The sequence below is a fragment of the Camelus ferus genome, chromosome 28 (assembly GCF_009834535.1).
Source record: "Camelus ferus isolate YT-003-E chromosome 28, BCGSAC_Cfer_1.0, whole genome shotgun sequence".
Classification (NCBI taxonomy): domain Eukaryota; kingdom Metazoa; phylum Chordata; class Mammalia; order Artiodactyla; family Camelidae; genus Camelus; species Camelus ferus.
In genome coordinates, this window is record NC_045723.1 from 4,906,942 (window position 1) to 4,925,053 (window position 18,112).

General features: G+C 37.1%; 1 protein-coding gene across 1 annotated transcript in view; it reads right to left on the reverse strand.

Annotated features, from left to right (window-relative positions):
* ANAPC1 (anaphase promoting complex subunit 1) overlaps positions 1 to 18,112 on the reverse strand; it is an 83,909-nt gene that overhangs the window by 19,283 nt on the left and 46,514 nt on the right. The window contains 13 exon segments of the mRNA XM_014558298.2: positions 459 to 545; positions 2,132 to 2,270; positions 3,172 to 3,239; positions 3,597 to 3,674; positions 4,639 to 4,756; positions 6,544 to 6,630; positions 9,218 to 9,411; positions 9,801 to 9,854; positions 9,949 to 10,039; positions 10,573 to 10,649; positions 15,948 to 16,022; positions 16,750 to 16,828; positions 17,873 to 17,955. Of these exon segments, the coding sequence (XP_014413784.2) occupies positions 459 to 545; positions 2,132 to 2,270; positions 3,172 to 3,239; positions 3,597 to 3,674; positions 4,639 to 4,756; positions 6,544 to 6,630; positions 9,218 to 9,411; positions 9,801 to 9,854; positions 9,949 to 10,039; positions 10,573 to 10,649; positions 15,948 to 16,022; positions 16,750 to 16,828; positions 17,873 to 17,955 (1,230 nt within the window).

Consider the following 18,112-nt stretch of genomic DNA (forward strand, 5'->3'; position numbering starts at 1 on the left):
AAAAATGTGACAATGAATATATATATGTTCATGTATGACTGAAAAATTGTGCTCTACACTGGAATTTGACACACATTGTAAAATGATTATAAATCAATAAAAAATGTTAAAAGAAAAAAGAGAAAACAAGAATTAATTAAATTAAGTAAAAACAAGGGACAGGCAGTAAACACTGAACACAAGGACCAGTCTGAGAAAGAACATGAGAAAGTATCACCTGTCAAAACTAGTGTCCTACAATTTTAAGTTGTTTCTTCTACCATGGTAGGAAGTTACTGAATTTAATAGCTTTAGACTATAGAAAATCTGCATTTGTCAAATAAAAATCATCCAATGTGCCTGCGGCATGTCATCAACATCCGAGATAGAGCCGGATGTTACAGGTTTCTGCTGGTGTCCACAGACAGAAACAGTAACAAATTCGAATCTTAGAGCTGAGCAAACCGTATTATATATACCTGACCCATGTTCACAGTTGGTTTGCAGAAATACTCAGCAAACGACAGAAGTGCTGGATCAGAAGTGAACGCTGAAATCGTTTCAGGCTGAAAAAAAAACAAACAACAAGTGTAAGTGAGACAATAAGGATTCTTCCCATTACTACTCAAACCGTAACGCATGCAGTTGTAAAAAATCGACCTCATTTCTTTCACACAATGTTCCCACAAAACCCAAGACTAAAACTTGCTAGCGCTTCAACAACCTGTTCTAAAGTTACAAGCAGCTTTTGCACAAGCTGCCACAAGCTACTGATTTATCAAAAGGCCTAACAGAAATAGGGCTTTCTTACACAACTCACCCCGAAAGGCTTTCCCCTCCTTCATTAACTAACTGAAAGATAAACTAGAAACCAGAATTGTTACTGAAAAGGCAAAGAATACAGATTATCACTCTAATAAGCCACTCACAAAAAGACCAGTGCCATCTGAAGGTCACTGGAACCATCAAAGTTAGAGAGAGAAAGGAGAACGGTGGGCGCCAGGGGCTGGAGGAGCGGAGAGGAGCGGGGTCGGTGCGGATGGGGAGTTAGGGTTAACAGGGACAGTTTCAGTTGTGCGAGAAAAGAGCTCTGCGGGTGGATGGTGGTGATGGTAGCACAACAACATGAATATACTCAGTACCACTTAACCGTACACTTAGAAGGATGAAGGCAGTAAACTGTTAGGTGTATTTTACAATTAAAAAAACTGAAAAAAAAAAGGGTGGGGGAGACTATCACTCGAGGTTCAAGGCTGAAAACTGAATACAAAGGTATTACCATTTTCCATCGAGGTTTATATTTCACTTCTGAACTCCCAGCAGGCAGGAAATTGAGATATCTTTTAATTTTTATATACTTCCCCCATTCAAACTCAAGTCTAAACATCTCTTTTCTTTACAAATTGGGTTAGGGTCTTTGAGATGGGCTCCAGTGTATATAAAAGCAACAGAGCTAATTCAGGTTAAACTCTCTCCAAAACTCCTTCAAAAGTATTTCATAGAGAACCTATCAAATGCTGACAAACAGAATTCACTGATGTCAACTATGTCTGCTTACTCCCTGGAAACTACTGTAAAGGCCCAGTCATAAGAACTAGTAAGTGCTACCTTGCAAAGATCTTTTTTTTTATTTTTGCCATGAACTAAGTAAATCTTGGTGGATTTGAGGTTTAATAAGTAAGGTTATTAAGCTAAATTTTTTTTAGTGTTAAGGTACATTCTGACTGTCCCTGCCACTAAACGTAAATCAGCCTTAGAATCCTGGCAGAGGGCCCATATTTTATAATGGTTGCCACATAAAATAGCCCCAACAGGCCAAGGTCACTCAGTCTTTACAACCTGCGGTGATCAGAGAGAGCAGATCTACCTAAATGGTACTCAGTCTCATCATGTAAGTATGCACTTTGGGTAGACTAGTGGGATTCAAACCTACTCCCTCTCACCCTTCAATCCTGGGGTTTTCTTTAAGTTGAGATATAACTGACACATAACATTTTATTGGTTTGAGTTGTACAACATAATGATTCGATATTTGTACATACTGCAAAATGATCACCACAGTAATTCTATCTAACGTCCATCACCACACAGAGCTATAAGTATTTTTTTCTTGTGATGAGAATACGCTTCAGTTTTTACCCATCAGCACTACCTTGAAAGCCCGAGCTTCGGAGTTCCTGTTGGCAACGGTCTGGGCCAACAAACTCTGCCATCCCATTGGATCTTCCTTGTAGGAGAGCTGACCCGCTCTGAGCTTGACATATAAAACCCCATCCTTGGACAGAATTGACCTGAAAGAAGACAAAAATAAATTTAATGTGAGTTATTACTGCAGTTCTTGGCTAGAAATACAGTGGTTCCCGATACCATGTTCACAGGAGATGAAGTCTTCACCGTTTTCCACCAAGGTGCACTGTTACCTACTGTGTCTAGAACTAAATCAGTCCATCAAAGAAAGTCATAATAAAAGTTCTGCTTTTCTCTGTGTCTACATTCATGGAACCTGTTAAACAAGAAGGCATTCTACCTGCTCAGTGTGAACTTTAAATGCAGTATTTTATCTAACACTTCTTTATATCCCCTGTAAGTATCTATTGATTGGTTTACAGAAAAAAAAAATGTTACAAATCTAAAGACAGAACTTTCTGGAAATTTAAAGACTTAATTTACACACCTGCAGTGTAAAATTATTAACATTCTCTCTCTTACTTCATTGAAGTAATTACTTGCATATGACTATTTCAACCCAAAAACAATCTACCAGAACCTTAATTTTATGAGACCAACCTAACAAGAGAATGGTAAAGAGATGCTACAGAAGATAGGATCTGACAAACACCAATTGTTACAAAGTTCCCTTTGTGGACACATAAATCAGCCTCGTTTTCTTAAACTAAATCTTTCATTATTGCTCCAAAAGACAATTCCATTACTGTCTCAATTTAAGTCACTTCAAGTTTCTCAGTGAATTAATATAAATATTTAGGATTTGATTTCTAAATTTAAAATTTTATTTTCTAATACAAACTGTTTCAAAGATACAGACCACTTTATTCAGTACACACCCTACATACTGTTCTGGGTGAGATTAAAGGGTGACAAGGAGCATTTTAGATTATAATCCGTAATTTATACCTTCCCAGATATTTCTAGTCCCTTCACAGATCCACGTGAGAAATTCCACACACTTACTTCAAGTGCTGTGTCCCCTTGCTTAAATCCATGAGCAGTTCCCAGTATCGTGGGCCTTTAACTTTAATCTGTCAAGATAAATGTAAATAGTCAATCCAATGCTTGGAAAGTGCTAGTTCAATAAAATGAAACTCAAGCTTCTCAGAGGAAATAAAAGTTAAAAAAAAAAAAAAAAGACAGAGACGTAACAAGCTCCACTTCCAGAAGGAAATGAATGGGACTCCTGTTCTCAGGCCACCTAACCAACAGGAGAACGCTCTGAGTAAAGACCTCCATTCCTCGTGACTGTTCCCTCTGCTGCTGCTTTCCTATTTCTCATAAAACACAGGGAAAGCACAGGCTTTTATTTAGCCATCTTTACTGCTATGCTGATTCCGTTTGAATTTAACCCTTGGATATATTTTCCTAAATCACATCCCACTTACCTGTTTTAAAAGGTGGAGTTCTGGAAGAAGGGTAGGAGCCATCAACTCTTCTTTGGTCTGTTCATACCACTGAGTGCCCTTTACAAATGCAAAAGAACTGTCACAGCTCACTACATAGTCAGGGGAGGCTACAAAAAGAGACATCACTCTACCCTTCCCTTTCCCCACGGTTTGTAGACAGCTTGTCAAATGGCATAAACTCCTCTCCAGTACTCAGGTCTGGAAGGGCTAACGTCTATGGTCCTTTGCAGAGCCGGCACCACCTTCCACCGCTCTCAGCCTTGCCCTTCACCTGCGGGGAGGGCTGCGGACCTGCACCTGCGAGGCCACTGCCTTTCCGCACGTGTTGTCTTCTCTGCTGGGAACGTGCCCAGCTCAGTCGGCAAATCTCAGCCCAGACACCGTGTCTACTATGACGGCCTCCCAAATCCCAGAAGTGCTGGAGGGGAACACTTCTCCTCTGCTCCTCCTGCATTCGACACACACCTCCCATCATCACACTCTATCCTCACTGTATCCATGCCTGACTCCCCAGTGGACAGAAGTCCCTAAGGAAAGGCAACGTCATCTCAACTTCGTACCCCAGAGCCCTACGCAGTTTCAACACACAGAAGGCATTTAACAATTTTCTGAAGGAAAGAGACATGATTTATAATCTATCTGTGCATCTAAATCAATGATCTCTCTCATCAAATACAAAACCTTGCGCTTTAAAGCACTCTGCTAACAAATCTAAGAGTCATCCGAACTCAGTTCATTTTTTGGAACACTACTATCAGCTATGTCAAGTTAACAGGGTCACTTTCAAACTACAAGCTCTAAAGACAAGCGAGCAGCTGATGCGCTCTGAGGTCTTACACCCACAGACAATGAACGAGCCTGAATGGCCTGGCAGGATGTACAAGAACTGTGAAAGCTTCAATTTTTATGAGAGTTCAACTCACTGTTGTCATCCTTTAAAGGACATTTTCAAAACATTTTGACTTGCAGAGATGGATGAGCGGCAATGAAATTACAAATAAACAACAGGGGAGAGAGTTACCTTATAGGTGACTTCTAAGAGGGCGTAGCAGGGCGTGTTGGTGTCCACATCCACAGGCACCAGAAGTCTTGGTTCTGCAGCCAGCACGTACAGGTGCCGGAGAGCCTGGAGATGATACCTGCTCACAGAGAACACAGAGGTGGTAACACAGGGGGCGACGGCATGAGCCCTACAGTCTGCAAGAGCTGAGCCAAGACACAGCATCCAGCGACAGCAATCCTAAAGGAAGATGAGATTTAATTAAAAAGTAATGGAGAAATTCTCTTTAAAGACTTACAGACACATGATCCTTGACAAGAATTTGTTACTTGAGTTTCCACAGTTAAGAGGTTTTATAGGGAAGCAAAAATGATCCAAACATGAAAATATTTACTAATAAACCAATCACTTATAAAGTCAACACAGGTGTCTCTTTTTGCCTTCTAAGAGGCTTACTTCCACTTCTTTCTCTTCTTTTCTTAAGGGTTGGTAGGGAAGAAGAGAGGGAAAGAAAGGGTGACAGTTTTCCTCAGATAGCAAAGCTCTTCTACGTATAAGCCCCTGTACACAGATACATACACACACCCGGAACACATGTACCACAAATTAATGGGTAAGATACGACAATATTTTTCTTGCTGCGTGTGTCCTTTTCTGAGTTTTCAAAAAATGTTCTAAGATTTAAAGTTTATATTTTATAATTTAAACATATAAAAAGGTTTTACATTTTAAGACCCCATAAAGGAAGGATAAAATGAGACTTCAAATACATTTTTATTTAATTTCAGCTGTATCTTTATCCTCCCCTCTTCCCATCCAAATCTACCCGCCCCTATAAATCTATTAGAAATCGAATCAATCAAGGCCAGAGAAAACAGATATGTATCGGTTACATAAAGGTTCTTAATGTTTGGCACCAATCGCTTTGTCCATAATAATTGAACCAACTGAAACTCTGCCCAGCAGCACGTGAGGGCGGGTCTCCGCCATGCCCTAGCCGATCGCTGACCTCAACTGGAGACATCTTCCCTAAACGGACAAGTGAGAGACCACTCATCAGTTATATTAACAGCCGTATTCTTATGCACCACCTATCATTAAAGTTTGGACTTCAGATCAGGCTACTTCTGTACAACAGCTATCTATCCTTATTCCCAGCGACGCATTACACTGCAGTTTTAAATGATGGCTTAGTCACCACAGTGGACACTCCCTCTCCTGATCCTTCTCTGGGCAGACTGTTGGGGGGCCTTCGGTTGAGCTCACAGGTCATCTCAGATGCCACTGGGATACAGGAGCTAGTTTTTCCCCTTCCTCCACAAACAGCAGAGAATAGCTACGCCTGAAACTCCGAGGGAGACTGAAGTGTGGGTGGTTCTCTGTGCTCTAAAAGGCAGAGCTTCTGTATTATCAGGCTGCTTCCACACGTCTGAGGTTCTCCTGCTCACTGCCCCTTCTATATTGTCTGACTCTTTGCCACATTTTGCTTGTCTTGTCCCTCCTCTGTCATTTATACAAAATTTCTCAGCATTAAAGAGGGAAAAAATTGAATTCATACAGATATTGCCCCTAAATCAGACAAATTCCTCTCTTGGAATCGAACAGTTCTGCCAAAACGTATTCAGCTCCTCTTGGCTACTATATTTTGCATGATGACTTTTTCCCTAAATATAACCCTGTTCGGGGTTAGGGCAGTTCCCCTGATCGGAGCACGGCAGAAGACAGAGCAGTCATCAGATGTCCAAAGGACTCTTCAGGCTTAATATTTTGTGAGAGAACCTTTTCAAAAGATTTACCCAGGAAGATAACTAAGTTCAAGAACAGAATAAAGCCAATCTAGAAATGAGTCCATGCAAACAAAATACAATCAGATTATCCCCTTAGAGAACCTGAGAAAGATCATGTGAGGGAAATCACTAGACTCACCGGTTGTCAGTGCTGTGAGCTGGGAAGTGCGGGTACAGGGCACAGAGGAGGGCGGCAATGGAAGAGTTTGATGTGCTCAACGAGTACCTGCAGAACACAGCCGGGAGGGACACATGCTGTTAGTCCCACCAGGCAAACCTCCACGGCATTCTCGAGAATCAGGAAACTGGGGTGCTGTGGCAAGGCATACTGACGGAACTATGGCCTTGATAAATACAAGTATGTCAATGCTCTGAACATTTTACTTTACAGTTAGTCCTTAAGCCACTTCAACATCATCTACTATTTAATGGAGAAGCAACTTCCCACAAAAGTTAAATTTCAAAACCTGAATTAGTAAGCCAAGTTTCATACTTCAGAGCACAGTAGTGAGAACCATGAAGGCAATCCCAGACACCTTACTTCTAAAAGTACAGGGTTTTTCACTCGGTATCTCAAATATTTTTTTCCTTTTCTGTAAAGCATGCATTTCCTTGGAATGACAGACTATATAAACCAGGCAAAAGCTATCATTAAAAAGTTACGATGAATGTATAAACAACTATTCCTTGAAAAAGAAAGTTTTTTTCCTTATCAATATGATAAACTCATTTAAAATGGCCACATAATTCTTAGTAAAATAAACTCTTTTGAAATTTTCCTTAAGTTATTTCACTGTTGCTCAAATTCAGCATGGCAAACAGGCAGATTAGTCTGAACTTTTAGAGTTTTTCTTTTAGATATTCTGAAAGCAAGATGGCTCAGGACATCACATAAAACCACTGTTGTCGCTAGTCAATATACATATATCTCTTATTACACGTATACACATACACAGATCCCCAAATCTTTTTCCCCTGTCTTTTTAAACAATCGGGGTGTTAAGAAAGAACGAGCATCTATCATCACACTTATATTTAATGAAGAAGAGATTTCAAAATTTAAATATGGAAATACATCTATTTTGACAAATGCATAGACTAGGCCATTTCTCTTTACCACTTTGATAAAACCAAAATCTAAACATTAGATATTAATGTCAGAAATTTTGAAATTAAGCATAAGGGTGTAACTATGCTATGAGAAATGTAAATGTTGTCACAGAGTACATGTAACTATTCAAAGATAAGAAACCGATAGGAAAGCAGCAGCAGAACGGGAGAAAACGTACTGAGCATGAAAGAAGAGCAAGCAGGGTCATGCGGTGTGTGATGAGACGAGAGAAGAGATGGAACAGGAGAACACAATAAATGCAGGGCTTATTTTGAAAGGACAGTTAGTTTAAAAAATCATAAAATAAGAATTTGCACAGTAATATTTCCTTAACCATTCTTAATTCTAAACAATAAAGGAGGAAGGAGGGTGTGGCTCAGGGGCAGAGTGAGTGCTTAGCATGCATGAGGTCCTGGGTTCAATCCCCAGTACCCCCATCAAAATAAACAAACAAACAAACAAATAAAATAAACCCTACCTCCCCCCAAAATACAAATAAATGATAAAGGAAGAAAGTTCTACAAAATCTGTCAAAAAAAAAGGCGCACCTTTCTAATAATCTTTACTTCTGTACTTCTGGAAAGGTGCGTTCCAGTGTTTAATACATTCTTAAAGAAGAGTGTAAATAATGTACTGACTTGTAGAAATTGTGTCATTGGCCAAGGTCACATAAACTACAGCTAAATAAATGAAGGAATACACCATACTGACAGGTGAAGAGACTCGATTTTGTAACAGATTTCAATTCCTCCAGACTGATGGATAGACTCAATGCAATTCTGATCAATATTTTATCAGGTTATTTAGTGTGGAAAAATCGCAAATGAATTCCACTATTTATATAAAAGGCAAAGAGTCAAGAACAGAAAAACACATTTTTGAAGAAGAAATCCCAGTTTGGAGGATTTCCTCTACCGGATATCAAATCTTACCATAAAACCACACTAATAAAGACAAATAGGGTGCTGTGAAAGTACAGAAAAACAGACAACTGAACATGACAGTCCAGAAATAAAAACATACATAAAGATATTTAATTTATAACAAAGGTAGTACTGCAGAACAGTGGAGAAAGGATAAACTGATAACAGTAGGGCATCAACTGGGGAAAAAAAACATACAGAAAAATCAGTTCCAGGTAGACTTTAAATCTAAACGTGAATGGAAAAGCTAAAAATCTTCTATAAAATAAGTAAGAAAATATTTTCACTTTTTGTGGTTAAGGAAATATTTCATAAGAAGGACAAAAAAGTACAAACCATAAAAGAAAAATATTAATAATTCTGTCATCAAAAGACAACAGTAAGAGAGTTAAACAGCAAGCCACAGAGTCGAAGGAAAACTCACAGAATTTGGTGACTGATAGAGTTCATGACCGTTATGAGAAAGCAGTTCAGTAGGAGAGTAAAATCATTAAACAGTGAGGAACAAGAGTGATGCTATGAACTACTGAGTACAGACTCTTCTGAGAAACGCAGTGATGCCAACCAAGTATATCAGAGAGAGGACGGTAACTCTGCTAAGTGGGGCAGGAACTGTTGGGTAAACTATTTTTAAAAAGCCTTTTTAAGTGTAATAATGCCCCTAGATAAGCTAACAGCTAGTGAGAATCGAAAATTTTCATGCTTCTAAATCAAAATAAGTCACTCATAGAGATCGTGCTCACGAGATCTTTTCATTGAGGAAAAACATATTCATTTACCTTCCTCCTCCCAAAAACAGAAGTCCAAGGGCCATGTGATGGGCTAGGTGGAAACCGTAGTTCATTTCACCACCTGTCTTCATGTGCAAGAAGCGACAGAGCTGCAAAACCTTTAGGTTCCCCGAGCCGGCCATCACCATGGCCAGAGACAGTAGCACCACACTCAGGCAAGTCTCCAGGTTGTAAGGACCTGTCTGGAAACGCAAGCGATGATACACGATAACCCTGGTGCTACATTTCCTTTATTATCGAAACTAAACCAGCCATCATTAGACTATAAACGCTTACAGCTTTAAAAAATTTGAAAAAAACAATCCATGAAGATTACGGCTTTTCTTATTTGTTCTCTTGTCACAAGAATTAGATACCTGTGCATCCTTCATTTGGTGAATCAGGTAATCATATTCTCACCTGATTAACACCCCAGAACAAAAATACAAAGATGAGCCAAAGCTTCAAATTTCCCATTCTAAACTCAAACAAACTGCACAGATATTTGGCAACACATAAGTAATTGAATTATCAGCGAATTTTCTTTAAGCTTAATTTTATTCCCCAGGAGAATCATCATAAAAAGACTTACCACAGAAGCATTAGGCGCAGACAAATAAGTCATAAAATCTTTTGCAAATTTATGCTGGAAAAACAAAGAAAAAATTTTAGGTTGAAAGAAGAATACTAAGGCTCTGCAAAAAAGAAAATAGAATGGAGTAAACGAAGCTCTTTCTTACCAAGCAGTTAAATGCTGATAAGTTTTCTGAGCCAGCAAATCGAAAACCCAGAGACAAACAAGCTCCTGCAATTATGTAGACATGTGCTTGCCTGAAAACAGAACACAAGAAATTTCAATATTGTCCTTGTTTTGCTTTAAAGTTCACTATTACTATTATTTGTGGGTAAAAATAATAAATACTCCTGTTCTCTAAATTAGTTGATATTCTTTTGGGAATGCTCAGTTGTGCCTCTACCCAATCAACAGATTTCTGCAGTGTTTTCTTCAGTGGAAGCACCATGTGGCTCCTACTGATAACGTCTGTCTCTTGCCTATACTGTTTCAAATGCAGCAAAAGAAAATAATTTTTAGAAATCACTGCCAATTTTTTTTAATGGAAAGGATAAAAGAGGGATACGGAGAAGTTAAATCTCCGATATTACTTTTTGAGGATAAGAACTCTGTATTTTAGGGAGCTAAACAAAAAACAAACTTGTGAATATTTGATAAACAATGGTTAGAAACACAGAGGATTCAGAATTACTCAAATCAAGGACAGCATCTCTCCTACACGTTATATTTCAATTTATTTACTCAACAGATGCTTAAGTAGCTAGTTTGTATTACACATTACATGACTTACGACAAAGTTTCCAAATTCAAATCCTCTGAGCAAGGCAATTCAATTTCACTGAGAGAGATACTATTTTCTCTTATAATCTGTCAAAACAGAAAGCAAGAATACCTGGACATTAATAATCAAGTTACAAGTATTTAATAATTTGAAGAATAACATACTGCTTAGCTTGGCCATATTACATTTAAAAAAAGCTTTACCAAACCATTTCATTCAAAGGCCTGTATTTTCATCATATTGGATGCAATCATATTTCAAATCTAAGATGGGCCAAATAACTGAATAGGACTGAATGAATATAAACTGGAGGACTTAAGTATATTATGAATCAATAACAGAGTAATAATATTTCACTCTTGTGAACTGAAAAGCAAAGATGATGGCCACAGAGTAGAGATGGGGCAGAGGAGAGGGGAAGCAGTAAGAAAAGTGGGGAAAAAAAGCAACTGGAGAAGACTCTAATCAGAGACACTGACTTCTTCCTCACAAACGTTTCTAGTATGAACCTCCCTGTCTACCAGAGGTGAGGTACGTTACCAGACTGCCTAGCCAAGCCAAACTGTCAATATGTTAATCTGTAAGAATTGTTAAGAAACATATCCCTTTCCTTTTAGTACACATAGTGAATGAGAATGTATTTTAAAAAGATACACAGAATATCTAGCTTTAACAACCAAGAACTGATTTGATTCTCTTTACTTAAAAATATAAATAAAAAAGATAAAGCTATTTATTTTCTAAAAATATGCAAGTACACAGAAATAACACTCTGAAGACTTATTCCTGTAAGTCTTTTTAGAAGACTGTTCAGAGGAGTTACATTTCAGGATGCTTTCTATAATAAACCAGTAAGTATTCAGAATACCAAATTCAAATACCAAATCAAAAACTTGAAAATACCTTTTCTGATAATCTCAATGAGATAAGCAATTATGTTGGCTGTGTAACACAGACTGATAACCACTTCCATCTTTTTTCCTTCCTCTCGTCTTTATTTTTAATTTTGAATGTTATTTATACAGAAATTGAATGACATTCTGAAAAAACTGATACAACTCCAAAGTGAGTAATTAATATGTACATGGATAATCTGATTATAACATTCATATACTTAGCAGTAACATCATTCAGGACGGAATACTTCTATTCTGACAGCTGGCATTTATAAGCTCCTTTTTGTCTTCAAAAGGGCACGTACCCTTGGAGCTTTAAGGCCTGGGTTCTAATCCCAGCAGGGCCACTCACTAGCCCTGTGACCGCAGGCAAGTCGTGCCTCGTGTAAAATGAGCACAATAAAGTTCCCACCTTCTAGGTTTCTGTGAGAATTAGAGGACTGAAACTACTCAAAGCTCTTAACATTAACTCTTGGTACACAGTGGGTTCTTTATTAAGTGTTAGCTGCTATCACCATCATCATCACCATCACTGATCTGTACCACTCTATCACAAGACCACACTTGGTCATAAATCACTTAACATGCTGATCGCCTACTGTGGATCAGGTGCCCCTGAGGAAACACAACTGTCACCCAGATTTGAGTGACACAGCGATCAACGTGTTAAAAGCATCACTAAAAGCGTGGGTTATAAATAACTGTGGGGGGAAAAACACTCTTCAATCTAGTCCTTATTACCTTTTCTACAGTCTCCTGAAGTTAAAAGAAAAAAAAAAGAGAAATATAAGGAGGAATCAAAGGGAAACGTGTAATCACTTAAGGGCAGACTGAGGCACACAGGGAATGAATAAAAAGACCCCAATCTTCTCTGTCTTGTAGAGTCTAACACAAGAAGCTCAAGCTCCGAAGTCCTAACAGCTAGTTTCAGTTTTGTCCCACCTCCTCCTAGCTGGGTGGTTTTGGACCAGTCTTCCATGTAACAGTGAGGTACTGCGCTCTGGCTACCGTGCTCTGGTTACCAGGAACGAAAGGTGGAAAAGACACCGGAGCCACCCTTGAGGAGTTCATGGTCTACTGGATGCACAGACGTACAAAAAACCAAAAGTAGTACACTGTTCCCACCCACACACAGGGGGCAGTACTTGAACAATTTACAGCGCAACACCCCCCAAAAGAAAAGACACTAGGTTGTACAGTAAAGCTTTTTATGAAGGAAAAAGTGCTATGAAGATGCTAGTTACTGTACTGGAAACATGCCTTAAGTTCGAACAAATAAGCAGTTTACAAAGTGACCCTTTCAATCCCACTTTTGATGCCAAGCTGCTCCCTACAAGGGGCCCTGCTACAGAATCAATGAAATAAGTGGGTGAGAACTAGGAGAAAATGAGAGCAACAGGCAGTATCAACAAACAGAACTGTGAACTTGCTGAATGTCCTACTGGGCATCCCTGATGTAAGACCAAATTTAAAATAAAGTCTGAAGCAGAAGAAATGTCCGAGAGATAACTTTATATTAAAAGTCCAAGGATCACATTTCTACAAAAGTTTAAAAAAAGAGCTGAGATAAATTTAAGAATATAGTTGTGTACATGTTTAATTTCACTTTGTAAACTAAACTTAGTAAATTTAGTAAACTGAAGTTGTCTTGAAGGCAATCTGTAAGTCAGGTGCATCTTAAACGTAACAGAATTTAGAATGGCATCTTGTATTTGCAAATGATCAAAAAACATATGCTGAATGAGGGAATGGAAGAAAAAGTAAAATTTCTTCCTACAATATACATTTTAAAGGGCACTTTCCAAAAGGAACTGATATCTTTGACATCTAAATGTGCTAGGAATTGAATGTCTGCCTGACCCATGAACCATGTGTGACCAGGGCAGACTCTGAGGAAAGGACATAGGATAAAAGGACTGAACTAAGATTACAACTGGCAAGCAAGAGATAAGGCTGGACACAAAATGTATTTGTGTGTGTGTGTGTGTGTATTTGTGAGGACACACACACACACAGATACATGTGTATGTATGTACATGTGTATCAACACTCGAGAGGAATAAAACAGAAACCAGAGTCTTCAAAAGACAACCTGCACAATGTCCCAGATACAAATCAAAATGACCTAACATAAGAACAAGAAATGCAACCTATTCTCAGAAGAAAAGACAAAGGAAAACAATCCTGAAATGACCACACTGCTGGCGTTAAGAGGATTTTAAAGCAGCTCTTCTAACTAGAAGGACAATATGCTCATAATGACTGAAAACACAGAAAATCCTTTCAGAAAAAGCAAAAATTGTAACAAAAGGTAAAAATGCAAATTTTACAACTAAAAAGTACAATAAATAAAATGTTTAAATTCACTTCATGGACTAAAAGGAAAACGAAATGCCTGAAGAAAGTGAGTACACATAAAGATAAATCACTAGAAACGCAGCAGTCTGTAGAAAAGACAGAAAAAGAATAGAAGACAACAGTCATCTGATTTTTGACAAAGGAGTCACAGGAATACAAGGAAAGGAGGGTGTTTTCAACAAACAGTGTTGGCATAACAAAATATATGTATTTTTTAAAAATGAAAACCTCAGGCCTTACCCTTATAAACAAAATTACTTTGAGATGATTTACATAATTATATATAAAAGCTATAACATCAGGGCTTTTAGAAAAAATAATCTTCAGGTTAGGCAAAAATTTTTTTTTCAGAGGTCACAAAAAACAACCATATAATTAAAAATTGATAAATCAGACACTATCAAATTTAAAAATTTTTCTGCTCATCAAAAATATTCTAAGAAAATGAACAGGCACACCACAGATTAGCGGGATATTTGCAAAACATTTATCTGACAAAGGATATGTTTCCAGAATATATAAAAAATTCTAGCAACTCAATAATAAAAAGACAAATACAAAAACTTTTTTAAATGGGCAAAAGATATAAAAAGATTATTTCATTCAAAAAGATATATGAAGAAACAATAAGCAAATGAAAATGAACATGCAAACTGAAACTACAATAAGATATCATTACATACGGACCAGCAGACCTAAAATTAAAGACTAACATCACCAAACACTGCCGAGTCATGCAGCAGCCAGTGTTCTCATACACTGCTGGCCCAAGTGTAAAACGGTGCAACGTCTTTGGAAAAAGGTTTACCAGTCCTTATAAAACTAAACACACTATGTACTCTATGCCATGGTAAGTCCAATCCTAAGTATTTACTCAAAAGAAATTAAAACATAAGCCCACAAAAATGTTTCTATAAGAATATTTATGGTAGATTGCTTGACAATAACCAAAACCTGGAACTAGCCTAGGCATTCAACAAAAGAGAATAAGAGAGGAAACTATGGTACATTCACACAATGGGATACTACTGAACAATCAAAAGGCTAACTATTGACACTACTCAATAGTATCTCAAAATCACACTGAGTTAAAAAAAGTCACAAACAAAAGGGTATATACTGTATGTGATTCCATTAAAGTTCTACATCAGACAAACTAATACACTCAGGAAAAAATCAGAAAATTGGTTGCCTTGGGGGTGGGGAGTAAGTGCATACTAAGTAGGAGGGGGCAGGAAGGAACTTCTGGCCATTCTGATAAAGGTCTGTTTCCACGAGCATATGCACTAGTCAAATCTTATCAAATGACACACTTAAGATTTGTGCATTTCATTATGTATACATTTTATCATAAAAGGAAAAGAAACAGGGTAAATACTGAATTAATGTTAATGATACACATGCTGAAATACTAAGGGAAAAAGTGTACTACTGTCTGTAACTAACTTTGAAACATCAAAAAATGATAGATTGGATAGAGGAATAGATAAATGGACAGGTATGTGATAAAACAAGTTTATATAGTAAAATATTAGTTGTAGAATCTGGTTGTACACATGTTTGTATAAAGTTCTTTCAACCTTTCTTTATTTTGAAATTTTCTTATTAAAACATAGAGGAAACACTCTAGCATTCTCAAAGATAGATTTATTTTCCCAAAAAAAGATACTGAGGACATGGACAGTTAATTAAAGGGCAATGTTTAGTTACAATATTTGACTTGGAGTTTTTACAAAACAGTCTACTTACTTTTAATTATTTGGCTTAGTGGGTACATATGCCATAAAGTAATTAAAACAACTTACTATACACAAGATAAAAAAATTCCCACAAAGTAAAACAGTATCTTAGATAAATGTGTACTTAATCAGGATAAAAATATCAAAAACACTTTTTTAGGGTCCTTTGATACATTTAATGTTTTTTAAAAAAATCATAATTTCTAGGTCTCTGTAACCAAAAAAGGAAGGCTATGGTCTGTGCTCAGCACACAATCTTAAAATGAAAGTTACTATGTATTAAAGAAATGTCATAATCATCAATATTGCCTTCAAAAGTATTTTATAGGGTTTTGGAAATCCCACATAATTTTATGTGATTAAAGATATAATATTCATTATACTCACGTACTTGAGGAACGTTGCTATCGACCCACTTGGAATTTGGTAAAATATCATCCCACAAAATCAGGCATCGAGCAAGTGTCTTAAAAATGCAATACAGAAAAATCAATTACAGCAGGCAAAGTTCATAGATTCTGCAACAATGATAACATTATAAATAGGACAACTTAAGAATCGGTTCCCAACTGATGGAAATTTTGAAAAATTAAATATATACAGTATCAACTTAAGCTACTCATTAAAATAAACTGAAGACTTAGATTTTATCACAAAAAAACTGAACTGATCATCATCAAAGTTTGGAGGAGTTGTAGAGAATTTTTGAAAACTTGCTCCATAAAGAAAATCATGAACATAAGAATTATTCATAGTTCCATCTACATAGAGCCTCCCATATGCTAAAAACATACATTTAAACATTAAAGAAGAGGGAAAATTGGAGGAAATTATATCAATTACTATCACTAATTATACCCTTAATAGTGTTACTGCATCCTTAATAATAATGAAAGAATGTAAAACAAAGTGGTAATGAAGTCCCTCCCTTGTTGCTATTAGGAAGTTCTGAATAATAATATGAGGAAGTTGAAATGTCACTCCAAGTCTTATATACCAATGTAGTTGCCTTTCTTGGCAATTCCTACAGTCATATTTGGGAAATTTCAAAAGAATACTATCAATTACATATATGCATGATGGCTTAACATTACAGGTTCCCTTGTAGAGACATTTATATTTGCAAGCTAAACTTGAGAACCACAAACAGACTACATATCTTAAAAGAAGTGAAAAACTGCAAAGTATCATACCCTAAGCAAGAGAAATTCTGGCTTCACAAAGTCCAGCAAATACATGGTGTCAGGAGCTCGGAGCCAATCTGCAATGGATCTGTTGGTGGAGGATATCAGCAAGCATTACTGCTCGAGAAGAGGACAAAATAATCAAGAATCCCAGGGAGGGTGTAGCTCAGTGGTACAGTGTGTGCTTAGCATGCACAGGTCCTGGGGATTGAACCCAGGACCTTCATTAAAAATAAATAAACCCAATTACCTCTCCTCCAAAAAATAAACAAACAAATAAAAATTCCAAGACAGATTTCAAGAATTTCCTCTCCACTGCAACCACCGCCCTATTTTTTTCCATAGTACTTTCCACCCTCCAAACATAATTTTTATTACGTATGTATGTATATCTTACTATAAGCTTTGTAAGGGCAGATATTTTTAGTTATATTTTGTTCACTGAAATATCTCCAATGCCAGGAAAGCAATGACATACACATTTATCCCAACAGTAAATGAATAAATCTGTTTTTAACCAAACTTTTTGTTAATTTTGCAAATACTCGGTTTTTCTAAAAAAGGAATTTATTTACAACACTGAAAAATTTCTTGAATCTTAAAATGCTCTTTAAATTAAAAGACTTAAAACATGGTTTAATGTCTCCTACCCAACTTACTCTTCTATGCAAGACGTAAAAAACAAATGCCAACATCTACTTTCAAGGGTCAGCACTAATTACTCAATGTTGCAGAGGCAGAAGGTAGGGTCATTAGGAAAGCTGTTGAACTAAGCAGAAACCACTTTTGTGAATGGTAACCTGAAATATAGTAACGCTAAGTATTTCTGATTCAACCAGACCTCACAATAACATGTAAAATTAATGAAAAGGAATGTGGATATCACTGGATTGTCAGTGACTCAACTGAAAAACAAAAATGAATAGAAATGGGCAACTATACTGTCAGATACCATTACAATAACAAAATATACTATTTCTAGATAAAAATCTATATAACTTGAAGTATTTGAGAGCACTAAAATCAGGCTGATCTAGCACAGGGGAGTAAGTAAGGTAATTTAGTTTTACTACTGAGGTCAGAAACGGAGTCACACTGTCATGACAAGGGATGGGCAGGGGAGATGCAGTACCTGTTATTGGTTTTCAAGTAGATCATAGCCAAAGCCAGAGTGGCACCTGGACAAGTTACGTCCACATTTATGGTGTCTCCTTCCTATCGAAAGAAAAGTTTATTTGTGTAAAGGAGTTCTGAATTATTATAAAATTCTTCTGAACACTAGCGTACACTTAGTTAACAAATTTTACAAAGGTTGGTATGAAAACTACTATTTTCAAATTGACCTCTTAGCTTCCAGCATTTCAATCTGTTG